At 41.2% G+C, this 17,405-nt stretch overlaps 1 protein-coding gene across 1 annotated transcript in view; it reads left to right on the forward strand.

The window, feature by feature from the left end:
- The window catches only part of CANX (calnexin), a 26,899-nt gene extending 12,085 nt beyond the window's left edge, over nt 1-14,814 (forward strand). Inside the window, exons 3-13 of the mRNA XM_019661426.1 lie at nt 600-741; nt 1,210-1,291; nt 1,778-1,970; nt 3,543-3,732; nt 5,904-6,017; nt 6,299-6,455; nt 7,639-7,854; nt 9,520-9,639; nt 10,513-10,639; nt 10,816-10,895; nt 12,484-14,814. Coding sequence (XP_019516971.1) covers nt 600-741; nt 1,210-1,291; nt 1,778-1,970; nt 3,543-3,732; nt 5,904-6,017; nt 6,299-6,455; nt 7,639-7,854; nt 9,520-9,639; nt 10,513-10,639; nt 10,816-10,895; nt 12,484-12,537 — 1,475 coding nt within the window. The 3' untranslated portion in view covers nt 12,538-14,814. The remainder of the gene's footprint in view (nt 1-599; nt 742-1,209; nt 1,292-1,777; nt 1,971-3,542; nt 3,733-5,903; nt 6,018-6,298; nt 6,456-7,638; nt 7,855-9,519; nt 9,640-10,512; nt 10,640-10,815; nt 10,896-12,483) is intronic.
- Nucleotides 14,815-17,405: the final 2,591 nt, after the last annotated feature.

Consider the following 17,405-nt stretch of genomic DNA (forward strand, 5'->3'; position numbering starts at 1 on the left):
TTTTTTTTTTTTTTCTAATTTTTATTGAGGAACAGTATGTTTTTCCAGGACCCATCAGCTCCAAGTCAAGTAGTTGTTTCAATCTAGTTGTAAAGGGCGCAACTCAGTGGCCCATATGGGGATCAAACTGGCAACCTTGGTGTTATGAGCACTGCGCTCTCACCAACTGAGCCAACTGGCTGCCCCTCCGTGGTATCTCTTAAGACTAGTTTAAAAGGAGTATGTATACATTTTAAGATTTTTCCTTAGAAGTTTTGCTACCTTTCTTGTATTCCATTATATTTTATAGGGTTAGACCTGTCTTTTTTACACCATAAAACGGACACATAATTTATCACCTGTGCTGTTGCATATTGAAAGTGGAAGGTCTTTCCTAGGCATTGGTAAAATAAATATGCTACAGGTTTTTAAAAACCATATCCTAATATTTGTCAAATTATGTGTGTTTAATATTACTAGGCCAGCTCTCATAGGTACATGGCATGTGTTAAAATATGTCAGTATGATATGCTTGCACAACTTGGAGTTTTGTTTTTTACCATTTAAAGAATCTTCAACGGTATAGTTCAGGAGTGGACCTTTTTGTGTTTGTCTTATAGGAAAATGGGAGGTAGATGAAATGAAGGACACTAAGCTTCCAGGTGATAAAGGACTTGTATTGATGTCTCGGGCCAAGCATCATGCCATCTCCGCTAAACTGAACAAGCCCTTCCTGTTTGATACCAAGCCTCTCATTGTTCAGTAAGTGAAATTCGTCTTCGATAGAAGCTTTCTAGGAAGGGTGATCTCAGAAGACATTATCAAACTATTAATCTACATAAGAAAATTATGAGAAATATGTAATAGGGATTTTTTCAGTGTATTTAAGCATCCTGTAATCTAATATTTTTTTCCTGCCCGGTAAATTATTTTGAAAGAAACTGGATATTCTTCCTCCTGATAACATATGAACTGGATTTTGCAAAAAGTACTTGCTGAAAATCTGCATTAAGCTTTCATTTTATTTTACTTATTTTTTTGTGTGTGTGGGGGATTGGGAAGCCATTTAAAAGCAATAGCCATTCAAAAGCAATAGAAGATGGAGTCTTTCCTAAGGATAAACATATGATCTTTGATAAAACCTGTGACAAAGATGGGGAAAGGGGAAATAAATAAGAAATTTGATCTTTCAAAGTGCCATATGGTTTTCTATTTTCTCTCTGAAATTAGGTATGAGGTTAATTTCCAAAATGGAATAGAATGTGGTGGTGCGTATGTGAAACTGCTTTCCAAAACCCCAGAACTCAACCTGGTGGGTACTTCCTATTTCTTTATGTGGCCACCCAAAATTACTTTTTAAGACTCTTAGAGAAACGAAAAGAAAATTTGTAAGACCTGTGAAAATAAAGGCCTCTTCTGTTGAAATATTTTAGATGGTAGGAAATGTTGACTTTGACATTTCTGTGCTTTTTATCTGAAATGTGAATTTCAGAGCTGTTGTGTCTTATCCCTGGTTTCTGTTCTGTGTAATTGGTAGTTGTAGCAAATGTATTTCTTTGTTTTATGAAAGAAGCAGTAGCTATCTAGATATATATGTTAACTTTTCTCATGTAAAATTTCCTGGTAATTTCTGATTATTCCTTTTCACTGGTATTTAGATTAATCTTGTACACAAATCAGCCTTTCCCTTTAATGTGATACTAATTTATTTGGAATTTTATAAGAGGACACAACATACTTTTGAAAAGTTATTTGAACACTCTGATTTACTTAAAATAATCTGTTTTTGTTTCTGAAGGACCAGTTCCATGACAAGACGCCTTATACGATCATGTTTGGTCCAGATAAATGTGGAGAGGACTATAAGTTGCACTTCATCTTCCGCCACAAAAACCCCAAAACGGGCGTATATGAAGAAAAGCACGCTAAAAGGCCAGATGCAGATCTGAAGACCTATTTTACTGATAAGAAAACACATCTTTATACTTTAAGTAAGGAAAACCAATAATTTGGGGAGGTTTATGGCCCTACAGATTTATCATTCGTTAAGATTGCACACCTGAAGAAGACCCAAGCCAGCAAGTCAGAGTCTCTGTTGACTTAATATCTTAGTAGTGAAATGAGCTTAATTTCTCAGCATGAAAAGAAGCTTCTCTTCAGTTTGAATTGAGAGTTGGGGTTTGAGGCAACTTTGTGTCCCATAAAGAGCTTCTTTGCTGATGCCCTCATTTCCACACTTTGTTTATTTTCTTGTTGATAAAATTTTAAGTTATAGGACATACAGTAGAAATATATACAGTATTTTCAAATTATCTTCTAGATGAAGTTTGCTTGGATGCTCCAACATCTGGACAATTGAGTTTAATCATTTAGACATTGGAATGGATTTTTTTTTTTTTAATGGAGGTTTTTCTGCTGCTTTGAGATCACACAGACATGCCTCTTAAAGAATACAATAGGCTGACCGAGTGGCTCAGTTGGTTAAGAGCTCGCTCAAGAACTCTTGAGCGAGCTCTGAGCAACAGGGTCAGAAGTTCCATTCACAGCCCGAGCCAAGCTGCCGCTGAGCTGCCAACAGGTGGCAGGATGGCTCAGCTAAAAAAAACCAAAACAATACAATAACCTTTTTTCTTTATAACAAAGTAATACATATTCAGTATGTAAATTCAGAAGATAGAAATAAATATAAAGAAGACATTCAGAATTACCTGAAATACTAACATTGTGATATGTATTTGGCCTTTTGTGAATAAACACGTGTACGTGTATAAACACATGTAATTTTTTATTGAAAGTTAAATAGCCTATATTTCACTTGCTCTCTTAACTTTACAAGTGTGGGAATCTTTCCATGAGAATACATATTGATAACATTGCTACCTTCATCATCATTGGTAACGGCGGCATAGTATGTACTCCATTGTCTTGCATAGTATCTAGCAGTGCTGTGACCCAGTCAGTTGCCAGTTAGACATTTAGGTGTGGGATCCAGACTTTAGCATAAGTCACACTTAAGATACCTTGATGGATTTAAAATTGTGTTTTTTCATTCTCCATTGGACTTCAAAAATACAACCATGGGTAGACATGTGGTTTAATAAATAAAAAGTTTAGTGCAATTTGAAATTTTGGTGACATAGATGGTGGTAATACCAACTCAAAAAAACGAGGAAATGGACCTTTTCGCTGGGATGTTTATAATAAATAAATTTATTTGCCTGTTGACTGGTATGTAACCATTTATGTCAGGCCAATATTGCATTAGTTTTATGTACCTTTGGTTTTTTTGATGTTTTTAATATTCTTAAATGAAGTCTTTTGGTGTTTTACATTTTATCATCTGTTTTAATTCCTAAAGATCTGAGGACCTAGCTTGTAGGATTTACAGATAAGGAAAAGAGGGTTAACATGCCTAAGGCCCCAAGAACCGTTCTGATTCTGTTGCCTGAGGTCTTTACTCCACGCTTCCCACTTCTGTTAGAAATGTGATCTTTTGTGTTGTAAGGAGAGCTTGGAATGAGTAATTAGTTAACTCTTCAAAGTTGCATTTAATTTTTTTTCAGTCTTGAATCCAGATAATAGCTTTGAAATATTAGTGGACCAATCTCTTGTGAACAGTGGAAATCTACTAAATGACATGACTCCTCCTGTAAATCCTTCACGTGAAATTGAGGACCCAGAAGACCGGAAGCCTGAGGATTGGGATGAAAGACCAAAAATACCAGATCCTGATGCTGTCAAACCAGATGACTGGTGAGTCTTTGAGTGCAACGGAGCGTTTCGTGTATTCCATGTGGCTTGAACAATTGAATGTTGGTTGAGATCTGATGATTTCAATGATCTATGATGCAGTTGGTCTAAATGGTAGGAAAAATGTAGACCACCGTAGCTGAAAGGGGGCCATACTGATAACCTGTATTGCCTCACACCATTTTACAGTCAACAAAATACTGAAATTGATGAGTTTGCCTGTGCTGACATGGTTGTTTTGTGGCAGAACCTCAGGTCTCTTGGCCTGGCCTTTTTCTAGTGCTTCTATGAATTCACATTGAAGCTGGTGTCCTGAAGTTTTAAATTTTAATTTGAAAAACAATCTTCTTCCTATTTAAACAAAACTCAAGAGATCCCTGCTCTGTGCTGGGCAGTGGAATCTAAAGCCACAGGACCCCAGCTGCCCACACAGCACCCAGTTCAGTTGTGAGGCAGATAAATGAAGTTGGCATGCATATGTGAGTGGTCTAATAGTAGGTGGTACTTGGTGACCAGGACACCAGGTGTACCAAATCCAGGGATGTTTTCTCAGAGCAGGGCCAGTCAAATTGAGACTAGGAAGTAGGCAAGAATTAACTAAGTGATAAAGATGGGAAATGGTGTTCCTGGTTGAAGAAGAACATGAGGTGCAAAAGCAGAGGAGAGCGGGAGTGAGCTTGAAACATATGAGAGAAGTGGGGTACATGTGGCCTTTTATGTAGAGGACAGACTGGGGAGTGATGGTAAATGAGAACTTGGCGGGTGGTGCTCTTGTATATGGCCATGTGTGAACGCAATACAGTGACTTTGGGAAATGCCAGAAAGTGAACAAGCAAATAATAAAGCAAATTTTCATTTGTAAAGGTCTCTCTTAATCTTGGGAAAGAAATTCTAATGGATGTTTTTCCTCCCTTAAAATTAAGATATGGGTACCTGAACTTTTCTGCTACATCTAGTGTAAATGCCAAGCTTAATTGTGTATTTGGTTAGTTTTGGATTCAGCCTTGTTGTTCCAGTATTGTATTCCTTAACTAGCTGTTTTATTTTGAGGGCGAGGGTGTGAATGTTGCACTTAAAAGGGTCAGCTGAATGTTATACAAGTTCAAGCTCTCACACAATTAAAGTAGCATAGTTCAAAAAATAAGCATAATCCTGACCAAGGATAGATGATGTCCTTGCTTTTCAACTAAATTGGCACCACCTTGCAGCAGCTGCCCGAAACTTTGAAAGTAGGTACTTCTTGTTATGCTCTTCTTTTGGAAGTAACCAGTTGAGTTATAATTCACATACTAAAATCTACCCCTTTAAGTTGTACAGTTTAGGGGCTTAGTATACTTAACAATGTTGTGCAACCATCACCACTGTCTAATTCCGGAACATTTTTATCACCCAAAAAGAAAGCCATTCCCATTAAGAAGTTACTCTCTACTTCTACATTCCCTACTTTCTGGCTATGAATTTACACATTCTGGACGTAGACTGACATGAGACCTTTTGTGTCTGGCTTCTTTTACTTAGCGTAGTGTTGCCAGGGTTTATCCATGTTGGAGCATGTGTCAGTGCTTCATTCCTTTTTATGACTGAATAGTCCATTGTGTGGATAATACCAGTTTTATTTATCCATCTCTTAGTTGATTAGCATTTAGGTTGTTTCCCCTTATTGGCTATGGTGGGGTTTTTTTTGTATTTTTTTAAAGATTTTATTGAGGAATTGGGGAAGGGGAACAGCCAAGTTGTTGTCTTTCAATCTTAGTTGTGGAGGGCGCAGCTAGCTCAGCTCCAAGTCCAGTCGCTATCTGGCCACCTGTCGGCACCTCAGGGCAGCTCAGATCAAGGTGCTGTGTTCAATCTTAGTTGTGGTGGGCATAGCCCACCATCCCATGCGGGAGTTGAACCAGCAACCTTGTTGTTAGGAGCACGAGCTCTCACTAGCTGAGCCATCCTGCCACCTGTTGGCAGCTCAGCTCGTGCGCAGCTCACTGGCCCATGTGGGAATCAAACCAGTGACCCTGTTGCTCAGAGCTCACGCTCTTAACCAACTGAGCCACTCGGCCAGCCCAAGAATTTTAAGTTTTGAAATTAAGACCTAAATATTTTTAGGTTGCCCTGTTGGTACCACACTGTGATTCTCTGGCCAGTGTTGTCATTAACTGGCTTTTTCTTGTGTGTTTAAGGGATGAAGATGCCCCTGCTAAGATTCCCGATGAGGAAGCCACCAAGCCTGGTGGCTGGTTGGATGATGAGCCCGAATATGTAGCTGACCCAGATGCAGAGAAGCCAGAGGATTGGTGAGTGCTTTAGCCAGCTGTTTAAATGACATGCTCCTTTATGGAAGTCAAAGTTTATACTTCAGTACAGCCAAGTGCCCAGACTTAAGTGTAGAGCTCAACAGATTTAATTATATTTTCATATCTCTTAATGTTGTAAAAACTCCTTGTTACTAGAAATGCAGAAATGAGACGATGCTCATAGCTGAAAGTATTCCTACAGGCCTTCGAGGGAGCCCAGGGACGGTAGTTCACAATCCTGCATCACAGAACCCGTTTTTAATTAGTTTATTTTTCTGCAGGGATGAAGATATGGATGGAGAATGGGAGGCCCCTCAGATTGCCAATCCTAAGTGTGAGTCGGCCGCTGGGTGTGGTGTCTGGCAGCGACCTATGATTGACAACCCTAATTATAAGGGCAAATGGAAGCCCCCCATGATTGACAATCCTAACTACCAGGTGCGTGCCCTGGCTGTGCTTCATAGATATGCTTGTGTTCAAATAGAGGTTTTCTCTGTAGTGAGGCTGCCAGGTTGATCACTATTTTCAAGCTATTGAATTACAAAGTAAACTTTATAAATTAATGTGTTCAATGTTGAAAAGATAAACCTAGAAACTGGAAAGAAGAGCTTTCGTAATTACTTTGTAACTTATGTTTAAAAACAGGAAAAAAATGGCAGACTTGCAGTTTGGGCACCCTGCTATCGTGTGGTGCAGTGCTGTAGCCACAAGATGCAAATTGGCAATCTGTGTGATGGGGTGCAGAGGGGACTGTGATGGGAGTTGGTTTCCCAACCACAAATCAGCTCGTTGCTTGACCTCGTTATCTTGAACTGGAAAAAGACTGTGAGGTTCAAATGAGATGATAAGAATACAAGTAGTGATGTTATAAAGCTTCATGTTTACTATGGACATGTAATTACTCGGACCCTGGCTTTGCTTCTGTTCCTATCCTAATCAAATGATTTATAATCATTAATTTCCACTTTATTGCACTTCAAAATGTAAGGTTTAGGTCTGTGTCTGTGTGTGCAATGTGTATACTTTTCTGTTTTAAAATGTATTTTTTATTGTGTGGTCAAACAGTAAGATTAGTTAAAAACTGCCCTTAAAAAACACTGCCCTTTGGCTCTTCTGTTGATGGCCATTTACGTGGGTTGCCATTTTTTGCTTATTGAGTCCTTGGTGCAGTCGTCATCCTTGTGCATGTCTGGGTGTATGTGGTGACCATTTCTCTAGGTAGTTATCTAGAGGTGAAATTGCTGGTTGAAGATCATGTATATTTTAAATCACCACTAAAGAAGCCTGTACCAACATATGCTCCCGCTCTTAACTAGCAAACTACAATAGTTGATAAGACTTGAGGCTGTTGGAATGTGCAAGGCAGAGTGAGGTGTTGATTTGAATCAAGGTCATGGATAATACTAGAAATTGAAAGCATTTGGAATCCAGACATCTTAGAGGCCGAGTGTGTGGCTTAAACATTAGCATTTATTGTTTTCTTCCTGTTACTTAATTAGGTTTCACAAAGTCAGCACTTATCTTCATTTATCATGCAGAATTTATCTTAATTCTTATTTAGGTTCACCATAAGTTGTATTGATCATTACTTGAAATGATTTTTTAAAATATTTTTGTCTAGGGAATCTGGAAGCCCCGGAAAATACCAAATCCAGATTTCTTTGAAGATGTGGAACCTTTCAAAATGACTCCTTTTAGTGCTGTTGGTTTGGAACTGTGGTCCATGACCTCAGACATTTTTTTTGACAACTTTATTATTTGTGGCGATCGAAGAGTAGTTGATGATTGGGCCCGTGATGGATGGGGTCTGAAGAAAGCTGCCGATGGGGCTGCCGAGGTTTGTGCTCACTGTTTCTTGTGCATTTATACCTGTAATTACAGGTAACTAATTGCTACTTTTATGTAAACCTATCTTCTGGGTTTTGTCTTTTCCCTTATTTGGGTGTATTGGCATAAAAAATAATCTTATGGCTGCTAAAGACAAAATAATTGGGTTGCTAAAGACAAAATTCTGGGTTTTTGGATATGATTGCATTACTTTAATGCAGTGGCTTTAGAATCTATTTGTGTTACATGTAGAGTATTTTTATTACTATTATTGTGTTAAAATATATTTAACAAAATTTGCCATTCAGAGTATATTTTAATGCACTTTTTTTTTTTAAAGATTTTATTGGGGAATTGGGGGAGGGGAACATTGTTGGGGAATTGGGAAAGGGGACCAGCCAAGTTGTTCTTCAGTCTTCGTTGTGGAGGGCGCCAGTCGCCATCTGGTTTCCCGTCAGCAGCTCATGGCCTCTAAGCTCAAAGTGCTGTGTTCAGTCTTAGTTGCGGGTGGGCATAGCCACCATCCCATGCGGGAGTCGAACCCCGGCAGCCTTGTTGTTAAGAGCGCACCCTCTATCCACTGAGTCATCTGGGCGGCAGCTCAGCTCAAGGTGCCAAGTTCAGTCTTACTTGTGGGTAGGCATAGCCCACCATCGAACAGGCAATCTTTTTGTTATACCAGCTGAGCCATCCTGCCACCTGTTGGCAGCTCAGCTCGGGTACAGTGTCACTGGCCCATGTCGAAATCAAACCGGTGGCCCTGTTGCTCAGAGCTCACGCTCTTAAACCAACTCTTAACCAACTGAGCCACTTGCCCAGCCTTAATGCACTCTTTTAAGTGTTGAATCTTGGTTTACCCACTATGCAGAGTTTTCAAACAGTTGGTCATATGACTAGCTGTGAATTAAAGACCTAGAGACATTAAAATAAAAAAATTCTTCATTCACGGTTCCCTGAAATTAAGGGAGCCTTTTGCTGGTGATTAAGAAGCCAGCTTTCAGGGCCGGCCGAGGGGCGCGATGGTTAAGAACTGGCTTGGGACGCCAGAGGGCCCCGGTTCGGATCCCACATATGAGGGCCAGTGACACTGCCCTCTACAGCTAAGATGCTGAACAACAGCTCGACCTGGAGCTGGGCTGCCGTGAGTCACCGGCGACGGCGTAGGCTGCAGCCCCTGCTGCAGTGGGTTGCCATGGGCTACCGTGTGTAGCCAGCAGCCAGCGTGAGCGGCCAGCAGCCGCAGTGAGCGTCCGTCCAGAAGCCGGCGACGGATCTGCCTCGCCCGGGAAGAGCGCAATGATGGTGCCAAATTGGGCCAGTGAAGCAACGTCCTCCACAACTAGACTGAAGAACAAAAAGACAGCAACTTGTCTGTTCCCCTTCCCCCAATTCCCCAGCACTGTTCCCATCCCCCCTATTCCCCAATAAAAATCTTTAAAAAAAAAAAAAAAGCCAGCTTTCACACCTATGAAAGGGAAATCACCTTGATTAGGAGGACAACAGGAAAATAGAGACTTTCTCTTCTCCCCTTTTTATGCTGTATGAACATCTTGGCTTGAACCCTTTGAACAAAAGGCAGAGCCTGAGTCGTGCCACCATCTGAACAGCTGGCCGGTGCAGCCTGTATTGGTGTCAAAAGCCAGAACTTAAAGATTGTTCCTGTCTTGTTTTTCAGCCAGGTGTAGTGGGGCAGATGCTCGAGGCGGCCGAGGAGCGCCCCTGGCTCTGGGTGGTCTACATTTTGACAGTAGCGCTGCCTGTGTTTCTCGTTATCCTCTTCTGCTGTTCTGGAAAGGTATGACGTTTGGTTTGGTTTTGAGTCACTTTCAGAATGAACTCGTATGATGTTAAAAAAAATATGATCTGTTGTCTGAGGTTTTCTTTGTAGCAGCTCAGTAGTGACTGGGCCCCGTTTGGAGTTGGCTTCTGAAACCTTATTCACTACTCTCAGTGGCCATCGACTGCCCAGATGGGAGTAGGATTTGTAGCCCTCTGTTTCTAGTAGTACTTAAGCCACTGTATTACTCTCCTTAATATTTGGCAACAACTTTCTGGGGCAGGGAGGGAAACAACAGAAAAACACTTAGATATAAAACCAGCCATCTGGCCACAAACCAGCTTTTCCTCTGGCATAGATGTTTCTATTCCTACACTTTCTAATTCAATCTTGATTTCTAATTATTACCCACTCCTCCCTCAGCATCCCTACCCTTTCCCCCAAAAATTACATGTGGGGGTAATACAGCCTTAGTTTAGTTTTTCTTGTTCAGCCTTTGTCACATGCAGTCGAAAAGAAAAAATTTTGTTTAGGCACTCTACTTCTACTAAATGATTTTGCTTCACCTTGCACTTAAGGTGCTTTATAACTTGATCCCCAAAATTCCTTTTCCAGCCTTAGCCCCCACCACTGTTCTGCGAGTCTGTGCCTTAGTCACCTTGACTACTTAAACCTGCATGTTTCTGCCTGACCCCTTGGTTCGTACTATCCTGAACCCCACAAACTCTCACCCAAGAGAAAGCTCCCAGGGCAGGAAGTCCACCTTACGCATTTCTGTGAATTGTCCCCAGTATGCAGCCTGGTATAGAACGTGGCTCGTAGGCATTCAGTCATTGTCTAACATACTCCATAAAATTGTGGACAAAACTTGCACTGTGGGAAATATTTCAGAAACAGTCCAGTCCTGTGGAGTACAAGAAGACAGATGCTCCTCAGCCAGATGTGAAGGAGGAAGAAGAGGAGAAGGATGAGGAAAAGGACAAGGGAGACGAGGAGGAAGAAGGGGAAGAGAAACTTGGTAAGAAGTAGATCCCAAAATACCTGCTTTAAGCCAAGACCCTAAGATGTTGTTTCAAACCCTTATAAGCAAGTTATTATCAAGATTGTTTTAGATGTGTTCTAATGGTAATTGTCTAATTACTCAAAACATGTGGAAGGTTTTACTCAGTTGTTTTACTTTGACTTCTGTCTTAGAAGAGAAACAAAAAAGTGATGCTGAAGAAGATGGTGGCACTGTCAGTCAAGAGGAGGAAGATAGGAAACCTAAAGCAGAGGTAACAGGAAGGGGGGTACATTTTATATTTTAAGGTACATTTAAGTAGAGGGAGTATTTTCATAGAGTAATTGTTAATGTCTGTGGCTGTAAAAATTCTGTTAAAGCCAATTTTGTAAAAGTGAAATTCTTAGAAGTACAGGTCAACATATTATAACTTCACATTACATCTAAATCTCACAAGCTTTTTTCTGTGCTGAAAATGATTTTTAGAATAAGGAGAAGATTATGGGGAAAACTAATAAAGTGCTTTCAGATGGCAACTGTTTTATTTTACAGTTCTGTCTCTTCATCCACCTCTCCTTACTGCCCTTAAAAAGTATTTCTTGCACAAATCATTGCATTCTAAAATTTTTATCCCTGTTGCTCATGGATTTATGCATTTTTTCAGAATACAGATATTTGTGGAGTGCTCATTATGTGGCAAGCACCATCAGCAAACAAGACAAAGATACCCTGCCTTGGGGAGCTTAAATTCTAGCGGGAGGAAACACACAGCAGTAGACATAAGGAAGTAAATAAGCAGTATGTTAAAAAGCCATGGGCCATGAAAAATAAAAGTAGGCCAGGAAAAGGTATTGGAAGTGCTAGAGGTGGGGTAGGCTGCAGTGTTAAGGTGGTAGGACTCATTGGAGAGGTGACATTTGAGCAAAGACTTGAAAGAGATCAAGGACTTTCCCATGGAGATGTCCATGGGAAGAGCATTCCTGTCAGAGAGGACAGCCAGTACAAGGGCTTAAAGTGGTAGTCGGGAAGGCCAGTAAGGCTGATAGTGTGAGCAAGAGGAGAAAACGGGGGTGGGGAAGGCTCCAGGTTAGGCCCTCACCTAATTAGGTCTAGGCTTTGCATGGGCTTGGCTTTCCCTCCTACTGAAATGGGTAGTCATTGCAGGTTTTGGGGTGACCCAGTCTGATTACTCCCAACTGCTATGTTTTCTACAGACCAGGGAGAATCAAGGAGACTAATTAGGAGGCTGCTGTCATAATCTAAGCTAGACATGGTGGTTCTGAGCAGGGTGATAGGCAAGGAGGGTGTGAGGACTCTGGGCTTCTGGATCTGGATTTTCTGGTGGATTGGATATGAGGTGTGAGGGGAAAAAAAGTAGTCTACACCTTTTCTAGCAAGGTCCCTTTTCCAAGCACTTCTCTGCTCCATTCTATTTTGATTCTTGCCAGAATCAAACTACCTAGTGTCCATTTACAGCATCCACAGCTCCACCTTCCTATTGATAAAGGTCAATGCTGTTTATATTTTCAGTGGATATATTCTGTCTTAACTAGAATGCAGAGTTCTTTCAGGTGGGGACCAGTCTCTCATGCTTTTTTATTCACCAGGCTTCCTCCCACAATAAGAAATCACTGTGTAGAATAGAAAAAAAGGGGGGGGCTTGTAGACTTGAGTGTTAACGTGGGACTCTGCTTGGATAGTCTTTCAGTCCCCATGAAACCCAACTTTCTCAGCCCTAAAATGAGGCTCGTGCCCACAGGCCAGTGGCTTATTTAGGATTAAACAAGATAACATGTGAAAGCATGGTATCTGCTCCTTTTAATGTTAATCCTAGTGAATTTCTTGTTTTTTTCAACCAACAGGAGGATGAAATTTTGAACAGATCACCAAGAAACAGAAAACCGCGAAGAGAGTGAAACTATCTTAAGAACTTGATCTGTGATCTCCTCCCCCCTCTTCCCCTGCAAGTGTGGTCTTAGGAGAGGACTTGACACACCTTAGGTTGAAACTCAGAGAACTTCCAGACGTCACCTTCAACAGGTTCCAGTCAAACACTAGCCCGTGTAATTTAAAACATCTAGCAGTAAATAATTGCAGTTGTGACATAAAGGACCCTGTTTCTATAGAAAGAAAGCATTTAGCATAATGGTTGTGAAATGTAACATGAAGCAACTAACTTGTATTGTTTTGTTTTGTTTTGTTTTTAAACATATTTGTTTTTTAAAGTAGAGTGATAGAACTTTGCCAGCCTTCAAAATCTTGGCTTAATTTAATATATTAATCTGTCCCTGCAGAAATAACACCAACCTGTAGAAATGCTAGGGGGATGAATTGCAGTTTTTGTAACCCATTTCGTTTAAGTTTGGTATTAGAAAACATTCAAGTGTCTCTGTCCCTTAAGATTGATAATCATGTTTAAAGTGCAGTCACTTGTGGTTATAATTTTGTGTTGCTTGCTTCCATGACTCAATTCCTCCTAAGGAAATTGAGGAGAGGGATTGGATGGAAGCCCAAATTTATATAAAGGTTCTGTTTAAATTGTATTAAAAATAGACATAAAAAGAAGAAAACTTTTCACTTGATGTTGGTTAGACCTTAAGTGTGTGTGTGTTTTATTGCCCTTGAAATAGCTCAAATTCCCAGACAGTTTTGCAGTTAGTGGAGGAGGTGGCATAATATGGCACTTGGGCCTTAATATTCCACATTGGGAGTGTCTGGGCTCTGGCCTTCTCGAGCTGGTGGCTTCTTAAGGACTGCTACCAGGACATGTGAGATCCAGAGTAGACGCAGATGTTTTCATCACATCTTCCACTGTTTTGACACTGTTTTCCTTCCCTTTTCCCCCAAAATCCCAGCTTTCTCTACTACGCATTTCTTCACGGCGCAGCTTGCAGTCCATTGCTGAAAATGATTATAAGCTTTGCATAGTGTTCAGCTTTATTGTGATTGCGTGTATGTTTCTTCTTGCTTTTTTAAGCAGGCCCATACCTTTCCAGGGTCAAAGTACAGGACAGAATACAATCTTTCACTTTTATCCATTTCTTTTACTCTGTGTAAAGACTTTAGAAGTCTAATCCAGAGGAGGGCCAATTCAGAATTGACTGTAATTGAACACAGGCTAAAAGTATTGATGGGAGGATTGACATAGAGCATGAGTTACCTGATTTGTGTAGCTGCTAAACTTTTTTTTTTCATTTGCAGTTCATGTGACAGTTGTGTCTTAAATTACATGACAGAACAGTCCAGTTCAAAAAAAAAATTTTTTTTAGTATGTGGCTTGTAGAATTTTTTAAAAAGTGGTGTTAGGTTTGTTTTTTCATATGGAATGCAGATGGGTGCTATCAGAGCTTCTCCCCCATCACAGTAGTGTAAAGTATATTCAGAATTAGATCTTTTATAGCTTTATTCTTTCTTCAGAGGTGTTTCAAATGTACCGATGATACTGTTCCTTGCACTGAATATATAAACACTCCACAAAGTGTTTATATTGGGGAGATATTGGGGAGGAAGTATATTTGTAAAAGATGAAGGCTGTATCTGTTTATTTTGTTTATCTTCAATTTTTTACTGGTTCACTTAAATTCTTATGAGGGTGGGATGTGTTTTTCTTGCTGTTCAGTACTTTCTTCTTTTCATCTGTTGTTCTTTGGTCACAGTGACCTTAGCTATGTAGCAGACTTTCCCAAATGTATTGAGTGCAAATAAACAGTTACTTAGCAAGACCTGAAAATATGTCTGCAGGTTTCTCCTTGGAGCAAATGTGTGGGATCATTGCATTTCCAGAAATCATCCCTCTTCACTCTGTTGATAATTCATTTTCCACACTTAACAATTTCTTCCAACTGAGCTGTGGAATGACAAGTGTAAATCACTGGAGTGTTCATTTTCCTGTCCAGGGTTATTTAGCATTTTGTCAAAAACAAAAGTTTTTTCTTGGTTCACTTTTTTGTTTTTTGTTGAAGGTACAGTCTCCTGATTAAATGTCTGACATATTAATGAATGACCAGCAACTCTTTTCAGCTCTCTTTAAAAGGCACTTACATTGATTTTACATGCTGGTTATCTGTCCTGTTGTGAAATGCCCACTCCATCAGATGTGTTCCTCAGTTTCTCCTGTCCACAAAATACTTGCTACTTTTCTCAAATTGTCACGTTATTAAATGGTGTTACATTAAAGCCCTGTGTTAAGCATCTGCTTTTGACTGAACTTATTCATAGTAACCTTCAATTTGCATGTTTTACTGTTTCAGAGTGGGTTAATCTTCCTTTATTTGGCCACTACATGAGAGTTTACTTAACTTGCAGAAACTATTATGGACAGTGGAACAATTACAGTCATCCTTTGGTATCTGAGGGGGATTGGTTCCAGGACCTCCACAGATAGCAAAATCCAAGGATACCCGAGTCCCTTCTATAAAATTGTGTAATACCTGCATATGACCTACACACATTCTCCTATATACTTTAAATCATCTCTAGGTTATAATGCCTAATACAATGTAAATGCTATTTAAATAGTTGTTTCTTGTTTAGGGAATAAGACCAAAAAAAGTCTGTATATGTTCAGTACAGGTGCGACCAGCAACCATCTTAGGCCTAACTACATGGAACAGGTGTCAGCAACAATATAACTTGTTTTCCATATTTTTGATCCTTGGTGGTTAGTTGAATTTGAGGATGTGGAACTCTGATATGGAAAGCCAGCTCATCATGTGGACTGGATCCAATCAGTTCAGTGTAGGTTTTGCCTCCTTTTCCTTCTGGGTTGGGGTTCAGTAGTTTCTGTTGTGTCATTGGGATAATAGCTCAGAAAGGGAGGGTAATTTATGGATAATATTCTTTAAGACTTGTGGGAACCGTTGAACTTTAAAATTTGTGTTAGAAAATAAATCTTTGTTCAGAATCAGACTTCATGTTTTACATATTTCAGGGAGGTTTTGAAAGTTAGCATGAAACTTTTTTTAAAGATTTTTTTAAGATTGGGGAATTGAGGGAGGGGAACAGATAAGTTGCTGTCCTTTTGTTCTTCACTTCAGTTGTGGAGGATGTCGCTTCACTGGCCCATGTTGGTATTAGCATTGCGCTCTTCCCAAGTGAGGCAGTCGCTGGATGGTCACTCACGCCGGCTGCCAGCTGCTCACGTTGGCTTCCCACTGCAGCAGGGGCTGCATGCAGCCTACAGTCCTTCACTGGCAGCTTATGGCAGCCCAGCTCCAGGTTGAGCTGTTGTTCACCATCTTAGCTGCAGAGGGCGCAGCTTCACTGGCCCACATGGGCTCCCAACCGGGGTCCTGCTGCTCAGAGCTGGCTGTCCCAAGCCAATTCTTAACCAATTCGCAGGCCCAGGATGCAACTTTTTAATGTACTGTTATTAGACTTTTGGATTGCTTACTGAAGAGAAGTACACAAAATGTGTTCCTAGTTACTATTTTCTATTAGGAAAGAAATCGTTTAATTCAATGGTGTAAAATTTATGTTTGAAGACTGGTAAAAAGCAGGACCACCTTAGGGCATTTGCAAGCCCTACACAAAACGTTCGCCTTGGTGGGCCACTTGTATTTTCTTTTTTGTTTTGTACTGCATTTGTATAAAAAATACTATTTGAATAAAGACTTTTTTCCCCCGATTTTAAAATAAAATGTTTTCGTCGGCCCTTGTAAAAAGTTACTTTAACAAATGCTTGAGCTGTTGGGGGCTCAAACCTCCCTGCAACTTTTTTAGCAATTAGGGTTCCTAATAACTCTTGGTTCACCACAAGCTATCTAGTTTTATTGCTAACTCATTGCTCCAGGTTTGTTTTCCTAGGCTTCCACCCGCTTTGCCTACTAGCTATAATACTAGCGCGTGATTGCCTCTGGTTGGATTTTGTTGAGTGTTGACACGATTTTACGTAGCACTTACCTTTTAAATGTAAGGCTGTAGGCCAGGCTCCGTTTTTGACTGGTTAGACTTCCACACACTCCTCACATACGTTAGGGCTCTTATTTTTATTTATTTATTTATTTTTTGGTAAGCAGTAACTGAACTTGAGAAACTTGTTCAAATTTTTATGTAAAGTGGAAATCGACAGTCTCGATTCAGAATGGTGCAAGAGGAAACCTTTTCCAGGTCACTCGTGGACAATTCTGACCAATTATGAAGCTAGATGTAAGGAATGAGGTCGAAGAAAAACAGCTGATACTGAAAAAGCGTGGCTACTTTCTGAGTTTATCAAAGCCGAATTCAGAACGGCTGCCAATGAGAATGATGAAGCCCTGTGGTGCCGGGCGGCGTTTGGGTCTGGCCAGTTGCACGGGGTCGACTGCCCGGCTCTCCACCGCAGACCCGGAAGGGCCCGCCTGCGGGGGGCGGTGCTCAGGACGGGCTCCGATCAGTCCCACTAGGTTCGGTGCCCAGGACTGAGGCCCGCCACTCACTGGAGGGTTCCTTTTAAGCGCTGCTCGGGAACCCCTCTGCGCCTCCGGCGTGCTTGCCCCCACCCCTCGGGCGGCCTGCTCTTCCTCCTCTGATTGGTCGCAGTCCCTGTTAATCAGCAGTGACGCCGGGGTCGCCTGCCGGGGCCCCGCCCTCTTCCGAGAGCCCTGAAAACAATTTTAAGATGGCGGCGACGGCGGCGCGGAAAACAATGGGCCCGGGGCGGCGGGGCCAGGCCGAGGCCTGAGGTAGGCAGCGAGCGCCGGCCGGCGTCGGGCCGAGCGGGGCCGGAGGAAGACCCACTGCCGCGCGCGAGCCCGCTCCGCAGCCCGCGGGGCCATGGCGCGGCCGTGAGGCGGCCGGCCGCCGG

Source organism: Hipposideros armiger, unplaced genomic scaffold (genome assembly GCF_001890085.2).
Source record: "Hipposideros armiger isolate ML-2016 unplaced genomic scaffold, ASM189008v1 scaffold_347, whole genome shotgun sequence".
Taxonomy (NCBI): domain Eukaryota; kingdom Metazoa; phylum Chordata; class Mammalia; order Chiroptera; family Hipposideridae; genus Hipposideros; species Hipposideros armiger.